This window comes from Aulonocara sp. 'chitande type north' Nkhata Bay, linkage group LG20 (assembly GCF_057382095.1).
Source record: "Aulonocara sp. 'chitande type north' Nkhata Bay isolate Kocher_YH1m ecotype deep benthic linkage group LG20, A_spYH_male_GT1.1, whole genome shotgun sequence".
Lineage (NCBI taxonomy): Eukaryota > Metazoa > Chordata > Actinopteri > Cichliformes > Cichlidae > Aulonocara > Aulonocara sp. 'chitande type north' Nkhata Bay.
This window is the reverse complement of record NC_141363.1, coordinates 18,765,155-18,785,164: the sequence shown is the minus strand read 5'-3', so window position 1 is coordinate 18,785,164 and position 20,010 is coordinate 18,765,155. Positions and strand designations below refer to the sequence as shown.

At 47.4% G+C, this 20,010-nt stretch overlaps 2 protein-coding genes across 2 annotated transcripts in view; one reads left to right on the top strand and one right to left on the bottom strand.

Moving 5' to 3' along the window:
* Positions 1 to 19,763, top strand: part of LOC147305434 (uncharacterized) — a 479,902-nt gene extending 460,139 nt beyond the window's left edge. Inside the window, exon 5 of the transcript XR_015126616.1 lies at positions 19,139 to 19,763. The gene's annotated coding sequence lies outside the window, so the exon portion shown is untranslated. The remainder of the gene's footprint in view (positions 1 to 19,138) is intronic.
* Positions 1 to 20,010, bottom strand: part of oprl1 (opiate receptor-like 1) — a 77,058-nt gene that overhangs the window by 4,508 nt on the left and 52,540 nt on the right. Inside the window, exons 3-5 of the mRNA XM_086277443.1 lie at positions 16,012 to 16,099; positions 15,697 to 15,879; positions 15,148 to 15,232 (exon numbers count right to left, since the gene is read on the bottom strand). Of these exons, the coding sequence (XP_086133569.1) occupies positions 15,148 to 15,232; positions 15,697 to 15,879; positions 16,012 to 16,099 (356 nt within the window). The remainder of the gene's footprint in view (positions 1 to 15,147; positions 15,233 to 15,696; positions 15,880 to 16,011; positions 16,100 to 20,010) is intronic.

Here is a 20,010-nt window from a genome sequence, read left to right as displayed (position 1 = left end):
CTTTCCAGCCTATACAGCTTGGAGTAAGACAACATGCATGAAGAGGATGATGTGGACAAAATACTCATTTGCCTAATAATTCTGCACTCCCTGTAAAAACCACCATCACTTCTTCCGGATACCCTCTCGGCGCCAGCTGTGGTCTCAAGGCTGGAGCCGAACAACAACACCCTGATAACGACTGTGTTTAGTCTGTCCCTTCCCATTCATGCAAGGCCACCTGGGTTGGCTGGAAGACTGTTTACTTAGCCTAGCAGGGTGAAGGAGACTGTCTCAGCTGAACTCTGGACACACACACACATACATATTCTGATATACACACACTCATCCCCCCTCCCTTTCCAAACGCCTTCGACGTTTATTCCCCTCCGATGCTGACGGTGGATCAAGGAGACCAGCGCACGCACGCCTGGATGTGCTGTCTAAATCGGCTGTCTCTCACCCTTTACCCCCCTGCTGCTTGTCATGTGTTTCTTTGGTGTATTTAGAGTTTTTTCATGTGCAGAGGTGTTTTTTCTGTTCTCAAACTGATCTCCCTGTTGGAGCTCAGTCTGGGGGGAGTTATTTTTTTCTCCTTATCTTTCCTCATGTGGTGCATCTTCCATTGTTATACCTCTCTGACCTGTCTTCCCCATGTGATGTTTGTGTAATGTATGTATGGTCAGAAGGGTAAGTCGGCGCTGGCAAACGTCGGCAGCCTTAACCCAATTTCCTTCGGGGTCAACCTTCAGGATCAATAAAGTTTTATTGAATTGAATTGACGTCGAGTGTACGGCAGCGCTTTGTCCTCATGAGTTCCTGGTGGAGAATCGTGTGTGTTAGACTGCTTTTGATTGGATGTATGCTCCAGTTTTAGTTCAAGGATCCACAGTCCTGCACTCAGAGAGGAGTAAACCTCCAGCTACTCATTTGCAATGCAGCCGGCAGGATGGAAGAGAACCTACAGGGAACAACGTCCCTGATATCTGCATATTAATGTGCTTATTAAAAATGCTAATTAGTATGCTAATAACAGAAACAGGCACATAAAAGCGAAAAGAAAAATGGGAGGTGCAAAGGATAAAAGGTATGAATGTATGAATGAGCAGTGACAGGAGAGTCAGCTGGTTTAATCAGTTTAATCATAATACAGTCTGCAGCTGGAGAAGGCAGACAGGAAGATAAATGTGTCTGAGCCCATGGAGAGATAAGAAAGTAATGACTGCAGAGTTATGCCACAACCCAACGGAGGAGACACCAGAAGGAAAAAGAACAAAAGTTCACCGCAAACACCTGGAAATCCAAAACCAACACACTTCCAAATCAAACACAGGCATGTCAGTGGGACATCACAGCGAGAAACAGCCACGGTTCACAACTGCACCTTAAAACAGCTCCGACCTTCTTCAGCAGGTCAGATACCTGATTGCAGCGCACCCTCATCAGTTCACCTTCATCACCTGCATTCACTAAATAACTGAAAACTGCACCTTAAAGACTCAACTTAGACCTGAGCTCACATACTAGTCTTTTAAGTCCAGCACTGAGAACGATGACCACAGCTCATCCTTCATTTGGAGGAAGAGCCCAAACTCACAAAGATCGGAAAAAATTCCTTCCAGAAACGCAACGTTTCATACCGGAATCGAGTCATGTGACCCCAGTTACCAATCAACCTCGATTAACTGACCTGTCCATTAAATAAAGGTCCACCTTCATCCTCCACCCTCCCTCCTCCACACATGTGCAAACCATCTCAGCCTCTCTGAGCTGTTCCTCTGATGGACTCGTCCTACTCGCACCCTGTGAAGGTCTTTACTGAGATTAAGATGCTCAGACCAACGGTCATGTTCATCTAGAACTTTGACAGGGTTTAGTGTTAAAGTGCTGGGAGGAGTCAGGGGCAGCGCCTGACTCTGTTCCTGCTCAGACGAGCTCCGAGCCTGCCATCGATTCGCCAAAGACGCCACAAACGGGCCTAAAAATGATTGATTACCTGTTGGCAGGTAAGTTTGCTGACATTAGCTGGATTTGATGTTTTATTAATATGCTTGAAGAATGCAGATTACAGGCAGATCTTTTTATTCCTGAGGCCTGAGTGCAGGAGCACGAGCCACGGCCGAGCTCTGCACCAATCAGACGGGTCCTGATCCAACAAGTGTGTTTGTAATGAATTAAGAGCATTTTACAGTCCGCGGAGACTTCACACTAATTACAGCCTACTTTTAACTACAGGGTCAGCACTTTGTTTCTAATTTCTAACCATTTTCACACTGCACAGTTAGCACAAACACTTCCTGTCACCATTAATTCAGCCTTCCCTGAGAAAATGTCGTATGAAAAAGTCACAGCAAACTCTGCAAAGCCATGACAGCGATTCAGCCAGCGAGAGCAATAACCACACACACTTCCAAATATGTCCCACTGCAGCCTCCTGCTTAACCGTCTACATGATGTTAAAGCTGTTAACACAGAGTTTTCTCACCCTAAACAAAAACCAGACTGAACTGATTGTTTTTGGAGGCCACGCCCCTTTGGATGAGCTAACTCAGAACCTCGGTCCTCTCGCTTGTCATCATTCTCAGACTGTTAGAAACCTCAGAGTGTCTTTAGTCAGATCTTTAAATGAGAGAACCAAGCTGTGAAAAACAGTTTTCATCAGTTCGGTGAAATTGCCAAAGCGATGTCTCATCTTCCTCCTAAAGACCTGGACAAACGTATCGATCACCACTAGACTGGACTACTGCAGTTCTCTCTGTTTGGGTCTCCAACACTCGTCTCTCCGTCGCCTGCAGTTAGTCCAAAATGTTGCTGCACGTCTTTTAACAGGTGTTAGAAGACAAACTTACACCAGCTCCCTGTCCATTATCGTGTTGGTTTTAAGATTTTTAAAGTGTTAAATGGTGGCAACCTCCTCCACATATTTAACCTGAAAACAGCACTGAGATCATCCAACAGATGCTCTTAGTACAGCCGAGGTTAAAGCGTAGAGGAGATTGGGCCTGGACTCTGGAGTAACTTGATATTCGTACTTCAGAGTCTGTGTTTTACGTTTAGTTTGACTACTATCAGGTTTTTTATCAAAGTATCTGCTTCTTCATTTCTAAACCCGACGTGAATGTGTCTCAGTAAAAATGAAGCGCTGCAGTGAGCAGAGGAGAGCACTGATCACTTACACAGGTGTGTGAGTTCTGCACACAGGAAAAGGTTTAAACGACGGAGGGTCAAAGTTCATTCACACTGGAAGACCATAAATTAATGACCACGTCCTCACGCACGAGGACAGTGCAGCCTTAGAGACCCACGACTGGGGCACTACACAGGGATGATTTTCCATCATGCCCACATCTGTGAGTCTCCCAGATGTGTGTGTCAGTTACTAAGACAACGTGCCAACAGTAGTGCAGAACAAGCCGAGTGTGCTCAGAGGTCATGTGACGGTGGACAGATCTACTTTTCAGTCTGTGATTGGTGGAAATCAGAGACACCGCTGCAGTGTGTCGCAGTTCTGGAAAAGGTCAGCCTGCACTCACTCAGTAACGGCTCTTTGTTACTAAGTGACGGATCTTTGGACACGTCTCACATTTTTACAGTAAATGTGACGTAGTGGGTTGACCCCGCCCACCCCAGTTTGGACCTCAAGAGACGGAGACAGAAGATTGACTCTGAGGTGCTTTAGAGTAGAGAGGGTCTGCGTCTGCTCGAGCGTTCACCCATCAGTGCATCACACAACAGTCTCAGCACTTTATGTCGCTGACAAGACTATGGAGATTTTTAACCCTATATAATGCTGAGTTTAAACACACCACTCTAGCTCCGCCCACAAACCACCCTACAATCTCCTTCACGTGACCTCTTCTGTTTCTGTCTGCAGCGCCTCACGTCTGATCCTGATTCTTTCACTATTTCTGTCAATTTTAATTTAAGAGATATATTGATATCGTCGTGACAACCGCTGATTGTCTCTCGCTCAGAGTGAAAAAGCCTTCCTCATCGCTTTCTCCTTTCTTTGTTACACAGTACGGGACGTGTAGCTTTGCTGTGATTGGCTCTTGATGTGCTGCCACCTGAACACGCGAGGGCAGTTAAATTCCCACCTGTGCAGCTCGGTCCAAACCTCCGCGTGTCGATGTTTGACAGGTGGAAGCTTGATCACTGTTCAGTCTTTGGTCCAAACCTGCCACGTGTTAGGACTCAGATAATTCCACGTCATCCCAGTTTTTCTCCTTTAGTGCCGTAAAAAAGCAAAAGTCAGGTTAAACTATCAAAGTGGAAAGCTGTGATCTTCATAGAGAGCAGCATCAGTGTCAGGTCTGAAGATCCAGATGTTGCGATCTGTTTGTCTCTCTACTCTGTACCAGATACAGATCTGCAGGTAGCACGTCCTCAGTAAACCCTCTCCACTGGTCACGTTGGGTCTGCAACATCATCACACGGTCACTTCTATTTATGCTCGCTGTTAAGGTGCTGCAGTATTCTCCTGAACCACAGGTGTCGCCATTCAGTCACAACCGCAGCCAATACTTGCTCAAGTTTTCTCGTCTTTCATCAGGACCGCGGTCCTCCTCAGGAGACGAACAAATGTGCCGTGATGTTTCGTATCATCCATGTCATAGAAACTTGTTGGTTGGTTTCCGGAAAACAACGCCACGCAGAAGCACCTCTGCCAAAATCCTATCTGATGGCCACCAGATGGCGATAAGTCTTCCTGTAGAAGTGTATGTGAAACAGAACCTCCGTAATCAGTGCTGATGACTTCACGCTCAGTCATCATGGATTGGCGGTATGAAACTGCATGCTGATTGGCTAACACCGTGTTGCTCTTTTCGTATCTGAATCAAGATGGTGGCAGCAGTAAAACATCACAAACCAGCGGGGCATGTCACTGAAGCTCCACCCACCTTTCTGTGCTTGTGGATGCTGCGATAACTCCACCCTCTGAAGAGTCTGCAGCACCTGTCGCCGTGTTGTTTTGGACAGATCGGTCTGACAGCAGGGAGCTGCTGATTCTGGCCTCCATCCTGCCGCCCTGTCCTTGTGCAAGGCTTTTGACCCCAATTACTGTGAGCAGCGAGCTGTGACGGTGCCTGCAGCCGTCAGCTTTGAGGCTGCTCGACCCTTTGTTTGTTTGGAGGAGACAGACGAGGAAGAGGAGCACAGCGAAGCTCCAAGAGCAGGTCAACGAGGTGGAATTACACAGGAAGAAGGAGAGCAGATGGAGAAGGAGGATGGGAACGAAGATGTGAGACAGGAGGAGTTTGAAATTAAATGCAGCAGGGGATAAAGACAAAGATCTAAACTGGAAGTAAAACTAAACAGATGAGAATAAAGAAGAATAAACTCACGAGAGATGAAAGAGAGACGGGAAGGAGAAATGTGTAGTGATTGAAGCCGACAGGTGAGGAAGAGGATGAAAAGAGGACGAAAACAAATCAGAGCAAAGCTGAACAGAGGAGGAGAAACAGGCAATGAAGAGGAGAAGGAGGCAGCAGAGGAGGCGGTGCACATGTAGCTTAGACTAATAAAAGCGATGATGGGATTAGGCCGTCGCTGCAGGCCGATCAATAAGGAGCTGCCGCACTCCGGATCTCTCTGCTGCAGCACATCGCTCCATTCAGCAGCTAATAAGTGTGCTGCGTGCGGCCACGTGTCCCAACGATTAGTTCAGCGCAGAAATAAATGTCAGAAAAGTTCCAGCATCGATTCGAATCAGCGAGTCACGGCGAACAAAGAGAGCGGCGTGCACAGAAACTGTTTTAAGGATGGATTTTATGAGGCTGAACGCCTTTCATCAGCTCACCCTGCAAACACGCCAAAACCAACTGCAGAAAAATCCATTTTTGGGGGGGAGGGGCAACCTCGCTCTCACCTGTAACCACGAGCTTTGGGCAGCGATCTGGGAGCAGAAATCCTGAATGGGGACAGCACCTCCTCAGACACAGTGTGCTGTCTGAGGAGGATGTGCGGAGGTGCTTCAGGAAGGTGAACGCACGCAAAGCTACTGGTCCGGACGGGATTCCCGGCCGCGTCCTCAAGTCATGCGCGGCTCAGCTGGCTGGAGTGTTCACGCACATCTTCAACCTTTCCCTCTCTCTGTCTGTAGTCCCAGCCTGCTTCAAAATGGCCACCATCGTCCCTGTACCCAAATCCTCCACCACCTCCTCATTGAACGACTGGCGACCTGTAGCCCTGACCCCCATCGTGAGCAAATGCTTCGAGAAGCTGGTCAGGGACTTCATCTGCTCTGCACTACCCGACTCACTGGTCACCCCAGCCATAAACTGTTCAGACTGCTTCCATCAGGAAGGAGGTTCTGCAGCATCCGGTCCCGTACCAGCAGACTGAGAGACAGCTTCTTCCACCAGGCCATCAGACTGCTGAACACGTCATAGACACCTCACCTTCACTACTGGAACTTTAACATTATGCACTCCATACTGTACAGTAATGCCACTGTTTTGCACATATTCAACTCTGTATATTTTTATATATTTTATTTATTGTTTACTCTATTTAATCTGTAAAATATGTGTACACACACACACACACACACACACACACACACACACAGGTAGAAAAATATTTAGTATACACATCCAGAAATGCATATACTATTATATATTGTAGATATATTTATTAGTTTCAGATGTAGCCATTCTTGTATTTTGCTTGTTTACGTTCTTGTATTTTGCACAACTCTGTTGCTTGTGAAGCTCGCACACAAGAATTTCACTCACATGTGCTGTACCAATGTACCTGCACATGTGATGTGACAATAAAAGTGATTTGATTTGATTTGATTTGATTTGATGTTATCGACATGGAACACAAACAGGAAGTGAAAGACACACAGGTGAGTACAGGTGAGCCGAAAGAGTCTGTGTGAGTCTGTGTGTCTGTGTGAGTCTCTGTTGGTCTGTGTGAGTCTGTGTTGGTCTGTGTGAGTCTGTGTTGGACTCTGTGAGTCTGTGTGAGTCTGTGTTGGTCTCTGTTGGTCTCTGTTGGTCTGTGTGAGTCTGTGTTGGTCTGTGTGAGTCTCTGTTGGTCTGTGTGGGTCTCTGTTGGTCTGTGTGAGTATGTGTGAGTCTATGTGAGTCTGTGTTGGTCTGTGTGAGTCTGTGTTGGACTCTGTGAGTCTGTGTGAGTCTGTGTTGATCTCTGTTGGTCTCTGTTGGTCTGTGTGAGTCTGTGTTGGTCTGTGTGGGTCTCTGTTGGTCTGTGTGAGTATGTGTGAGTCTATGTGAGTCAGTGTTGGTCTCTGTTGGTCTGTGTGAGTCTGTGTGTCTGTGTGAGTCGTGTTGGTCTGTGTTGGTCTGTGTTGGTCTGTGTGAGTCTGTGTTGGTCTCTGTGAGTCTGTGTGAGTATGTGTTGGTCTGTGTGAGTCTGTGTTGGTCTGTGTGAGTCTGTGTTGGTCTGTGTTGGTCTGTGTGAGTCTGTGTTGGTCTGTGTGAGTATGTGTTGGTCTGTGTGAGTCTGTGTGAGTCTGTGTGAGTCTGTGTTGGTCTCTGTTGATCTGTGTGAGTATGTGTTGGTCTGTGTGAGTCTGTGTTGGTCTGTGTGAGTCAGTGTTGATCTGTGTGAGTATGTGTTGGTCTGTGTGAGTCTGTGTTGGTCTGTGTGAGTCTGGGTTGGTCTGAGTGAGTCTGTGATGGTCTGTGTTGCTCTCTGTTGGTCTGCGTGAGTCTGTGTTGGTCTGTGTTGGTCTGTGTGAGTCTGTGTTGGTCTGTGTGAGTCTGTGTGAGTCTGTGTTGGTCTGTGTTGGTCTCTGTGAGTCTGTGTGAGTCTGTGTTTGTCTGTGTTGGTCTGTGTTGGTCTGTGTGAGTAGGGTTGATCTGTGTTGGTCTGTGTGAGTCTGTGTTGGTCTGTGTGAGTAGGGTTGATCTGTGTTTGTCTGTGTGAGTCAGTGTTGGTCTGTGTTGGTCTGTGTGAGTCTGTGTTGGTCTGTGTGAATCTGTGTTGGTCTGTGTTGGTCTGTGTGAGTCTGTGTTGGTCTCTGTGAGTCAGTGTTGGTCTGTGTGAGTCTGTGTTGGTCTGTGTGAGTCTGTGTTGGTCTGTGTTGGTCTGTGTGAGTCTGTGTTGGTCTGTGTTGGTCTGTGTGAGTCTGTGTTGGTCTGTGCTGGTCTGTGTGAGTCTGTGTTGGTCTGTGTGAGTCTCTGTGAATCTGTGTGAGTCTGTGTTGGTCTGTTTTGGTCTGTGTGAATCTGTGTGAGTCTGTGTTGGTCTGTTTTGGTCTGTGTGAATCTGTGTGAGTCTGTGTTGGTCTGTGTGAGTCTGTGTTGGTCTGTGTGAGTCTGTGTTGGTCTGTGTTGGTCTGTGTGAGTCTGTGTGAGTCTGTGTGGGTCTGTGTGAGTCTGTGTTGGTATGTGCTGGTCTGTGTGAGTCTGTGTTGGTCTGTGTGAGTCTCTGTGAATCTGTGTGAGTCTGTGTTGGTCTGTTTTGGTCTGTGTGAATCTGTGTGAGTCTGTGTTTGTCTGTGTGAGTCTGTGTTGGTCTGTGTTGGTCTGTGTGAGTCTGTGTTGGTCTGTGCTGGTCTGTGTGAGTCTGTGTGAGTCTGTGTTGGTCTGTGTTGGTCTGTGTGAGTCTGTGTTGGTCTGTGCTGGTCTGTGTGAGTCTGTGTGAGTCTGTGTTGGTCTGTGTGAGTCTGTGTGAGTCTCTTTGAATCTGTGTGAGTCTGTGTTGGTCTGTTTTGGTCTGTGTGAATCTGTGTGAGTCTGTGTTGGTCTGTTTTTGTCTGTGTGAATCTGTGTGAGTCTGTGTTGGTCTGTTCTGGTCTGTGTGAATCTGTGTGAGTCTGTGTTGGTCTGTGTTGGTCTGTGTGAGTAGGGTTGGTCTGTGTTGGTCTGTGTGAGTCTGTGTTGGTCTGTGTAAGTCTGTGTTGGTCTGTGCTGGTCTGTGTGAGTCTGTGTGAGTCTGTGTTGGTCTGTGTGAGTCTCTGTGAATCTGTGTGAGTCTGTGTTGGTCTGTGTTGGTCTGTGTGAGTAGGGTTGGTCTGTGTTGGTCTGTGTTGGTCTGTGTGAGTCTGTGTTGGTCTGTGTAAGTCTGTGTTGGTCTGTGCTGGTCTGTGTGAGTCTGTGTGAGTCTGTGTTGGTCTGTTTTGGTCTGTGTGAATCTGTGTGAGTCTGTGTTGGTCTGTGTTGGTCTGTGTGAGTCTGTGTTGGTCTGTGCTGGTCTGTGTGAGTCTGTGTGAGTCTGTGTTGGTCTGTGTTGGTCTGTGTGAGTCTGTGTTGGTCTGTGTTGGTCTGTGTTGGTCTGTGTGAGTCTGTGCTGGTCTGTGTGAGTCTGTGTGAGTCTGTGTTGGTCTGTGCTGGTCTGTGTGAGTCTCTGTGAATCTGTGTGAGTCTGTGTTGGTCTGTGTTGGTCTGTGTGAATCTGTGTGAGTCTGTGTTGGTCTGTGTTGGTCTGTGTGAGTCTGTGTTGGTCTGTTTTGGTCTGTGTGAATCTGTGTTGGTCTGTGTTGGTCTGTGTGAGTCTGTGTTGGTCTGTGTTGGTCTGTGTGAGTCTGTGTTGGTCTGTGCTGGTCTGTGTGAGTCTGTGTGAGTCTGTGTTGGTCTGTGTTGGTCTGTGTGAGTCTCTGTGAATCTGTGTGAGTCTGTGTTGGTCTGTGTTGGTCTGTGTGAGTCTGTGTTGGTCTGTGCTGGTCTGTGTGAGTCTCTGTGAATCTGTGTGAGTCTGTGTTGGTCTGTGTTGGTCTGCGTTCAGGGTTGGTGTGTAGATGCCTTTAGATGGAGAAAAGCTTCTTTTTGTGCGTGCGACTGAACTGAGCAGCATTCTCTGGATATTTTGACCTTTTTAGGAGACAAACGTTTATGTTTGAGCTTCAGCTCCACTCTTCCCTCTCACACAGGCCTGCAGGGTTGTTCATTTATATGAGTTCATAAATATCAACGCGTGTGACTTACATCACCAGATATGAGTGCCTGAGTGGGCTCAGAGTGCAGAGAAGGAGCAGGTGGAGGCATTTAGCAGAAACCGCCGGGTCTATACGGAGAGGAATGAAGAGCAGCGTCTGAGAGCAGATGTGGCAAACACGTAAACTTTCCAACCATTTCATACCTTTGAACATCTGGAGCAGAAACAAGGCTTCATGTCCTGGTTTGTGATTCAAAGCCAGGACCTGCTGACAAGAACAGAAAGGATGACGACGATGTTTTAACTGTGCTACAGGCTGCTTCAGCGGCGGCCCGTTGGCGCTCTGCTGTAAATGGGTAAATGGAGTCTGTGCACCAATAAGAGCAGAGCTCTGTCCTCTAGCACGTGCTCAGTGGCTCTTGTTGCACTTTTTCAGCTCATTTGCAGAATCTGTTCACACCCCAGTCACCTTTCTCACTCACTATGTGTTAACAGACCTCTCTGCATTGAATCATATCTGTTATTAATCTCTGTCTCTCTTCCACAGCATGTCTTTATCCGGTCTTCATTCTCTCACCACAACTGGTCACAGCAGATGGCCCCGCCCTGAACCGGAGGTTTCTTCCTGTTAAAAGGGAGTTTTTCCTTCCCACTGTCGCCAAAGTGCTTGCTCATAGGGGGTCATATGACTGTTGGGTTTTTCTCTGTATCTATGAAGCACCTTGAGGTGACTGCTGTTGTGATTTGGTGCTATATAAATAAAATTGAATTGAATCGCTCACGCTCAGCCAGAGCCTCTGATCAGAATTCCTGCCATCAGACTGGGATTTCCTTTAAAGCTTTCCAACGAGCTGTTTTAGAGTTCACACAATAAACATAAATAAAGTAAATGCTCATTCAACGCTTTCTGCATTTGTTTGGATGTTTGCAAGACTCAGAGGTAACTCATCAGCCCAGTAACCAATCAACCTGCGGTTTGAATTCATGTCATTTTAATATAAACCGTCGCCTGTTTCTAAGACTGTCTCACAAGTTTTTATGATGAAACAAATCAACAGGAATCATTAGCCCGACACATCAACCCTCCAGAACTTCCAGAACTTCTCTTCTTGCACACATGAATGAGCTAATATGTCATGAACTGTGTGTGGAGCAGGCAGGATTGGACCCAAATGTCAGGCAGGACTTGACACAAACACACAACTTTATTGTTGGAACGTCAAAGAAAAACAAAATTAACCTAAACTAACCCAAATGGAGACAGAAACCTAAACAGCAGTGACGTTTGTGGGTTACTGAAGTTGGGCTAGCTGGTATATAATGATGTGCTACGTGGTAGCTAGCTACACAGCTATGTTAGCATAGCATATACACAGTGAAGCTGGAGTATGAACGCTAACTTTTTTCCACTTGATAAAAGTTAACGTGAAGGTTCCTGATGGTTAAACAAATGCAATCGCATAGCAGGATGCTGTAAATGGACCAAACTTCAGTCAGGAGAACAACTGGGATAATCCATCCACAATACAAGGTTAGTCATTAACAGTGTTGGGCAAGTTACTTTGAAAAAGTAATTAATTATAGTTACTATTTACTAGAGGGCCCGGTGGCGCCAGTGTCCGGCAGCCTCGCCTCTGTCAGTGCGCCCCAGGGTGGCTGTGGCTACAAATACAGGCCATTTATTCCCATTAGTGGTCATTAATATACTGCAACAACACGGGAACAGAGCAGCTGTGAGAGAATTCAACATTATTGAATCAATGTTACGGAAGTGGAGGAAGCGCAGTTTTTGGCTTTCCCCATATTCCAAAACGTGCTTCGTCTCTTCACTGTTACTGTCGCGCAACATAATTTGCAGATGATGTTGTTTAACCCTAACCCCTAATGCTTTTGACCAAGACAAACAAACCATCAATATGCGCTATCGTGGTAGAGCGGTACAGTCAAAATCTCTACTGTTGGCCAATTTCATACCGTTTCTATTGCCCACCCCTACTTAGACATAAACCATAATACAAAATGACATCAAAACAGTGGGTCAACTGACCCAGGACATGACAAAATATGAGACTAGATTCAAAATAATTGTGTTCATGTCCAGAAAAACAAATAAATTCAGTTTCATGAACATTTTAAAACCTTTGCTGAAGGCTCCCTACAGAGAGCATGTCAGATGTCACCAAACGAGCCGTGTTAGTGATTAAAGTCCGTCTGAGCCTCACCAGTGCCCAACATTTGCAATTTGTTGCTTGTGTTTTTGGGAGGGGATCAGAGCTCTTCTGACAGATCCTGCCGATATGTTGGAGTGCTGTTGTGTGCTCCAGGTCTTTATGCCAGACGATAAATAATGATGAGAATTTCCATCGAAGCTTAAGCAGCCAGTCAAAACGCCAAACGCTGAAGGACAAAGTGAGGTAAACGCCGCTGAAACACATTATTAATGACGAGCAGCAGAGAGCAGGTTAAAGAGCACAGACATGCTCAGCATCAACAAAGAGGCTTCAGAGTACGTCCTGGGAACGAGCGCAGTGGGTTTCATAATTACGGATGTTTGTGCACAGACTTCAGAGAGAGACACAGCCAAGCAAAAACAGCTGAGAAAAGTGAAACAAAGTTTGTTTTACCAGCCCAGTCGGGCCTTCACACCAGGTCAGCACTCATCAACACTCCAGTCATGAGGAAACGGCAAGCCTGATAACATCCCGCTTTGCTCGGCCATTCGCTGTCTGAAGACTCACCTCAGCAGTCCTGAGACGTCTCACGCAGAGAGACGAATTTGAGTTGACTCTAACGCGCCTGCAGTTGATCTGCAGCCATGCCTCAGCTTTTAATAAAATGGCCTGCATTTGTATAGCGCTTTACACTACATCCAGTCATCCACCCATTCACACACTGGTGATGGCAGCTACACTGTAGCCACAGTCACCCTGGGGCGCACTGACAGAGGCGAGGCTGCCGGACACTGGTGCCACCGGGCCCTCTGACCACCACCTGTAGGCAAACGTGGGGTTACTTTCTTGCCCAAGGATATTTGGCATGCAGCCAGCAGGCAGCCTGGGATCGAACCACCGACCTTCTGATTGGTGGCTGACCGGCTCTGCCACCTGAGCTACAGCCAAAATGAAAAGCTTGTCAGGGCTGAGCTCAGCACAGTTGACGGGAACAGAACCTGATCCGGCCTGACTGAAGCAAAGCCGTGCACGTGGCTTCCCGCAGTGCTGCGACGAAGCAGGTTTATGGTCTCGCTCCCAGCCCGTCACAGGTGGATGCTCTATTGACGATGGCGAGCCGCGCTGACCCAGACAGACCTAAAGCAGCACGCGGCCACATGTTCCTGATGGAGTGAGTTCTAATGCTAAACACAGCGTTCAACTCCCTTCTTGGAAAGTTTAACACGTCTGCAGACAGGCTGCACTGATCTGCACACCTTATTGCTCAGAGTCTAACAAGTTCCTCCTCTGGGAGTGATCGCTGATTAGTCTGTGCTGATTGGTTGAGGGTAAACTCTTCAGAGATGCTGCTGAATCTTCTTGCAGCCCGGTGAGCATCAAAAACTTGCTCCTGCTCGATGTGTACATAGCAGGGCCGTGCACCAGCTTCCTTCTTCTTATCCAAAGCGAAGTTGTACTGGCAACAGGGTAGGCTGGGCTCCTCCCGTGCAGTATTTTCCACTATCCAGGTTTTTACAGCCAGACAAGACAGAGATGAGGTCTCTCCAGTGAGTTCTGGGTCTGCTTAGAAAACTTCTAAGAGGAGGCGTCCAAGAGGCCTTCCTGAGCACCCGCCTCCCTTTGAAGGGGCGCAGTAATGGCTCTGGCACCTGTATCCTCAGTCTGCTGGTGTCCTGCCAGAGCTCGCGGTGACGTTAGGACCACAGTCTGCCTGAAAAGCTACTCCTGTCTTCAATGTTACCTATTATACTATTACAGTGATCATCTGAGGATGAAATTATTATATAACCTGGTGAATTTTAAGAGTTTAGGTATAAAAACTTAGTGGAATCCCTGTGACTGTGAAAAGCAACCACAAAGCTCCGTGGGCCTCCCGGCTGACAAACCTGTGATTAATGAGTTTACCCCAAGATGCAGGGCTGTGGTGCAGAGCTGCTGCTGCAGTGCATTCATGAATAAAACACGATGCAGCGTCTTTCGTGATCTGCACCGGTACGGCGACACTGACCTGCACGTGTGCAGGCTCCTTTTAAATGAAAGCCTCGTGTCACTTTAGTTTAGTTCTGCATTATTTGCTTTATTATTCAGTCAAAGTGGTGATAAAGACATGCTGACATTGGTTAACAGCATTAGTTAGACAGCGCGCAGTGACAGCAGTAAGGAGCAGATACTGATCACACCCTCTCTGCAGGCAGCAGTGTGTAAAGCTGCACGTTACTGTATTTAATTAGGGTTTCATCTTTATGGAAGTATCTGAAGGTGCAGTCTGTGCAGGGACGCTCTGTGTTGAAGGTTCAGATCAGTGCACGGCCACGTCTCGCTGCGAAGTACAGCCTTCTAATTCAGCCTCTGCCTCACTTCAGGTTCTTCTTTGTTCCACCCACTAACGTGTCCTCAGGAGAGATAAGAGACTGAGGATCTTTATGCTCCAAGGAGGCGGGACATGCTTAGGGTAATAGCTAACCCGATCGTGCCTCAAGAGTTGGCAGTTTGTCTTGTAATCAGAAGGTTGCCGGTTCGAGCCCCAGTCTCGGTCGTTGTGTCCTTGGGCAAGACACTTCACCCGTTGCCTACTGGTGGTGGTCAGAGGGCCCGGTGGCGCCAGTGTCCGGCAGCCTCGCCTCTGTCAGTGCGCCCCAGGGTGGCTGTGGCTACAAGGTAGCTGCCATTACCAGTGTGTGAATGGGTGGATGACTGGATGTGTAAAGCGCTTTGGGGTCCTTAGGGACGAGTAAAGCGCTATACAGATACATTATAACAGCAGTCTGCATGTTCTAGCGTTAAAGTCTGTCTATCTGCTGTAAGCAGGAAACAGACATCACAGAGTCAGAGCTTCTCACTGGAACAGAGAGGAGTGAGGGCGCTGTGCTACAGCGTTAACAGCCATGTTTCACTCGTAGTTGTCATTAGGATTAAATTCCCCTACAGCCCGAAGCTGTGATTAAATTCAATGCTCTACGGTGCAGGCAGATGAAGTGCTCGTGGGAACAGGTCGCTGCAGCTGATGATGATAATGGTTTTATGTAGACGTGGAGCTGTGCAGGACGTACACGTCAGATCTGCAGCCTGTGGTCCTCGGTGACACTGAGATGTGTGTGTGTGCGCGTGCGTGCGCGTGCGTGCGTGTGTGTGTGTGCGCGTGGCGTACTGTTCTCGTGCTCTTCCACATTTCCCAGGAACGTCGCTGGAACTCCGAAGGCGGACGCCAGCACCCACACACAGATGTTCACCACCTGAACACATGAAGACATGAACAGTTTAATGTTTTTAAGACTTCCACATCATCATTTTTACACAAATTAAGAGTCATACACGGAAATTAAAATTTGAAAACAAATTTGTCAGATGGATCAATAAACTCTCCATTTCGAGAAAACTGGAATTTTATATTTCAGCCTTTAAGGGGTTTACAGCCAATCAGGGCTTTATATTTTAAGGTCCTGATACGTCTATAAAAAGAGTCAAAATAACGTAGAAAACCTCTGAAAAGTTCTTTAAACCTGCATTCTACACAATGACCAGCAGGAGGCAACTCCTCTGGCTGAAGACAGCTTATTGTCAGAAAGGTCAGGGAAGCTGCTCACTGGTTCATAACGTTTCACTAATTTAGACTAAACAAACACAAAGTTTCCCTCTGATAGGAGCGAGACGGTGATGTCACAGCGGCGGCTTTTTATGACAGCAGGATAAAACGTACCTTGGCCTTGTGAGGAGTCCTCATGTCCAGCGCTTTGACAGGGTGGCACACAGCCACGTACCTGTCCATGCTCATCACCGTCAGCGTGAAGGTGCTGGTGAACATGTTGTAGTAGTCGATGGACACCATCACTTTGCACAGAGTGTTCCCGAATGGCCAGAAGCCCAGATACAAATCAGTGCCCTGGAAACATCCAGAAAGCAGAGTCTGAGCGTGAATCACACAACTTATCCTGCTCAGGGTCACAGAGCCGGAGCTCCTAGAGGAACAGGTGGTTAACCTACAGAGTTTGCACGCGTGCAGATGATGTCGTACCTGGAAAGGTAGCGTAGCCAGAAAGAGCGAGTCGGCCAGTGCCAGGTTAAAGATGTAGATGTTGGTGGCTGTTTTCATCTTGGTGTACCTGAGCAAGAAGAATCAGTTCAGTCAGACACACAAACACACGCCTCAGTGAAGCACCTGACAACAGCAGATAACCACCGGCCCCGCTGACCACTCTCAGTTCATCACTGTCACCAACCAATCAAAATCAAGAAGGGGAGGGACTTGTGGCAAATTTGTAAAAACATTTTTTTTAGTTTGTTTGATTTTTATTGTGGCAGATGAGGAGGAGCACTCGTTCCAGCTGTTCAGCAACCAGACTGCAGGAGGCACGCGTAGCCCTGTGACCTCCCACGGAGGCCGCGTGAACGCGAGCTTCAGTTTCAATGCGACATTTTCAAACTTGAACCGTCACGTGACGCACTTTAGTCACGTATGTGATTTTAGAGACAGCAGGAGGCGCTGTCAACACAGCCACGCCTAGAAGACAGGTTTGTAACCTAGCAACCCACCTGAGCCTGTAAACAGCGCCCGCCGTAAGCCTGAGCCGAGCCTAAATCTAAAACCAGGTCTAAGGCGGCAGAAGAAGCAGTCGGGTGAGGAGCAAGCTCTGCTTTTTTAACCTTAATTTAGGAACCACGGGGAGGATGGCAGACATCTGGGGTGTAGAAGGAAACACGAACAGAAGCACGCAGCGGAGAGTCATGTGACCTGCGTCTTATCCGAGCGCATCGGCTGCTGCAACTTTGAACCAAGTGTAGAAAACGCAGTGCAGTCAAACCTCCTCCCTGCCCCCAGCCGGTTTCACCCTCGCTCTCTCTCCTCAGCACATCCCCTTCTTTCTTCCACTCTTCCTCTCGTCTCCTCCTCTGCCTCCTTTCCTCTTCAGTCCTCTTATTGTTTCTCCAGCTTCGGTTTTATGTTCCTCGCTTCCTTTACATCCCAACATCTGTGTCTTTCACTCTTTTATGCTTTCGTGCCTCTCGTTGCCTCCCTCTGATGTATCCCTGCTGTACTCAGCCCTCTGACTCCGTCTCCACCTGCAGCTCACAGGAAGCCGCCTTTATTAAGTTAAAATCAGGTCTTAAAGGTCAAAACTGAGAGATGAAGATTCATAGAGAGCGGCTGAGAGAGGCAAAGGAGCGGCGACGTTCAGCCGTCACAATATTAATCCAGGGAAATCTTAATTTCTATTTATGTGCTTCTGGATTATTTCACCCTAAAAAAATGAATTTACTGCTCCACTTAAACACCGGCAGCCTCCGCAGCCAGAGAGGTGGAGGAAGCAGCTGCAGGTGCGTCAGGCAGGAGGTCAAACTTCCTGTTTTTGACTCTCACCATGGTCACGTTCGGTCTGCTATTATCATTATCATTTATTTTCTCCTCCACCTTTCCACTCTTGCTGCTCTTCACTGCTCCACCTCCCAGCTCCAATCAGCTGCTTTCATCTCTCGCCCGGTTCTTTCCTTCCTTCGGTCCTTCCTTTCTGTCTTTCCTTGCTGCCTCCTTCCCTGTGCATGCTGGAGTCTTGCCGGGAGCTCGGGAGTCTTCACACAGAATATTTTATGGTGTTCAGCTGAGCTCTCCGCCCATTTTCACATCGGGACCACATCTCCCCTCCTCTCCACCTCCACCTCCTCTCTCTTCTGTTGCTCTGTTGCTGTAGTTAAAAAACCCTGAAATGCTGATTATGAGTTCAGTGCTCGTGGGCACAAAGGAAGAGGAGAGTGACCGGTGAGGCCGGAGCTCAGAGAAGCGTCGGGCAGTCGTGTCTTCTCACAAACACACACGAACCTTTTTACAGCGTTTGCACCGAGTTTCATCAGCTCTGCTGCTTTGATGATTTACCGCAGGATTGTGTGCTTCACTGCAAAAGCACGCCGACAGTAAGAAACACAAGCACTGAAGACAAACGAGTCCTTCGTGCAGCGGATGCTTAAAGAGCGTCCCAAGACAAGATCCTCAGGAAGAAACAGATCCATCCTCTGCGTGCTGCGCAGAAATGATTCTTCATGAAAACCCTTCAGAATCAGGATGAAGGACAAAGATCATCATTCAGTCAGTCTGCCTGTCAGCAACACAACAAACTGCATCTCTCCATCACAGCTGGAAACTGACCAGAATTCCTCCCGGTTTCTCTTCATTTCTTTTGGTGCGTACATCTGAAGGTACCGGACGTCTGTAAAGGGATCCAAGCCCGACCCCTGAGGACGTCTCCGATGTGTTTAACAGTAATCCTGCTAACATCATGGTCCCGCGTCTGCCGGCCGGCCCTGCAAGGCTACATGTGTTTTTGATTACGCTCTCCCCCTTTCTCTCGCCACTCCACCTGGGTGGAGCTTACTGCTCCCGCCCTTGGCCCACACACCTGTTGGCCTGCATTTAAGGCTGGGACGCAGGCAGTCTCATCGCTGGATGATTGTGCGACTGAGTGAGCCTTCAGTGAAGTTTTCTTGTGTTAATCTGTGCTTCTGTGTAACCGATGTCTTTTGTGTATAGTTTTCCCGGACCTGTGACCTACCGCCGTGTGGACGTGTGTTAGTTGTAGTGTGAAGTTGAGAGTGAGTGTGAGAGAGCTTCCCCTACCTGGATTTCCACCACCGTATATATTCTGCACCTGGTGACTGTGTAAATAAACTGTGGAACTGAACCCTGCTCTGCGCTTGAGTCCCTGCCATCACTTGTGACAACACAGCGACACACAGTCAGGTCAAATAAAGACCTGAAGAGGGTGAACACGAACCCTGCGACCTCAGTCGCTATCATCCATGACTGCTAATCTCTCACATCTAATTTGTCTATATGATACCGAAAAACGGTGAAAAGCTGTGACATTTCCACGAACCTGTCTTCAGTCCAAAAGCGTGACCCTGCTTTACGTGAAGCCTGTGCAGCAGCAAATGTGCAGCAGCCTCCTCGCCATGACGGCGCCCTTCTCCTGCCTCTCTGAGGTCCAGCTGAAGCTTCTGTGTGATAAATGAAGCGCTCACACAGACACTGCTGCTGTGTGTATCCCTCATAATCCTGAAACGAACACTTGATCCTGTTAGCGTTCTCTGTGCGTCTGCACTTAAGGAATCTCCAAAACAAGCATGAAATATTTAAGCATCCATCACCAGAGGTGGGACGAAGTCATTGTTTTGCAAGTCTCAAGTAAGTCTCAAGTCTTTATCCTCAAGTCTCAAGTCAAGTCTCAAGTAATGTCAGGCAAGTCAGAGTCGAGTCTCAAGTCACTGGTGTAAAAGTCCGAGTAAAGTCACAAGTCTGAAACTTTGAATTTCAAGTCCTTTCGAGTCTTTAAAAAAAAAAAACGAAAAAATAATGTTGCAGTTATGCTAAATGTAAATATTAGACCATGTAATTTTTTAATCTGTGTTTTTCTCAACACATGACAAAATAGTGAACTTAGAAAATATACACAAATTGTGAAATTGCACCTCTTTAAAATGCAGCTCAATTAAACCTAGCTCCAAGAATAATTTTCACCGACAGTTCTGAGATAAGCTGCATGTTATTCTTGGATGCGGTTGTAGGACCGGCTTTGAAATCGCATGACAAAAATATCATACACATTAAAAAAAACTGTATCACCAACGTAGCCTGGACAACATTTGCTAGTTAGATGAAGTCAGCTATCTCATCTTAGCATATTTATAATCATACGGTTCTTGGAGTGAGTGCATACACTCATGAAGTTTAGTAACTTCAGGTCACTGCAACAAGCCCAGGTACAGTTTACCGACGGATGGGTGCAGGACTTTGAAATGCACCGTGTAGAACGAAAGACCATCGTACGTATCATAAGTTTACCAGTCTCACAAATTGTCGTCATGAATACACATTCCTTAACCGTTTATTAATAGGACCTTTGAGATCAACGGTAATTAATTAGCAGTGGAAATAATTTCTGGTAGCATCACAGAAATGTAGCAGTGACAATAATACTGTATGCTGTAATCGTACTGGGCAATTAGTGATACAAAAAACCTGTTT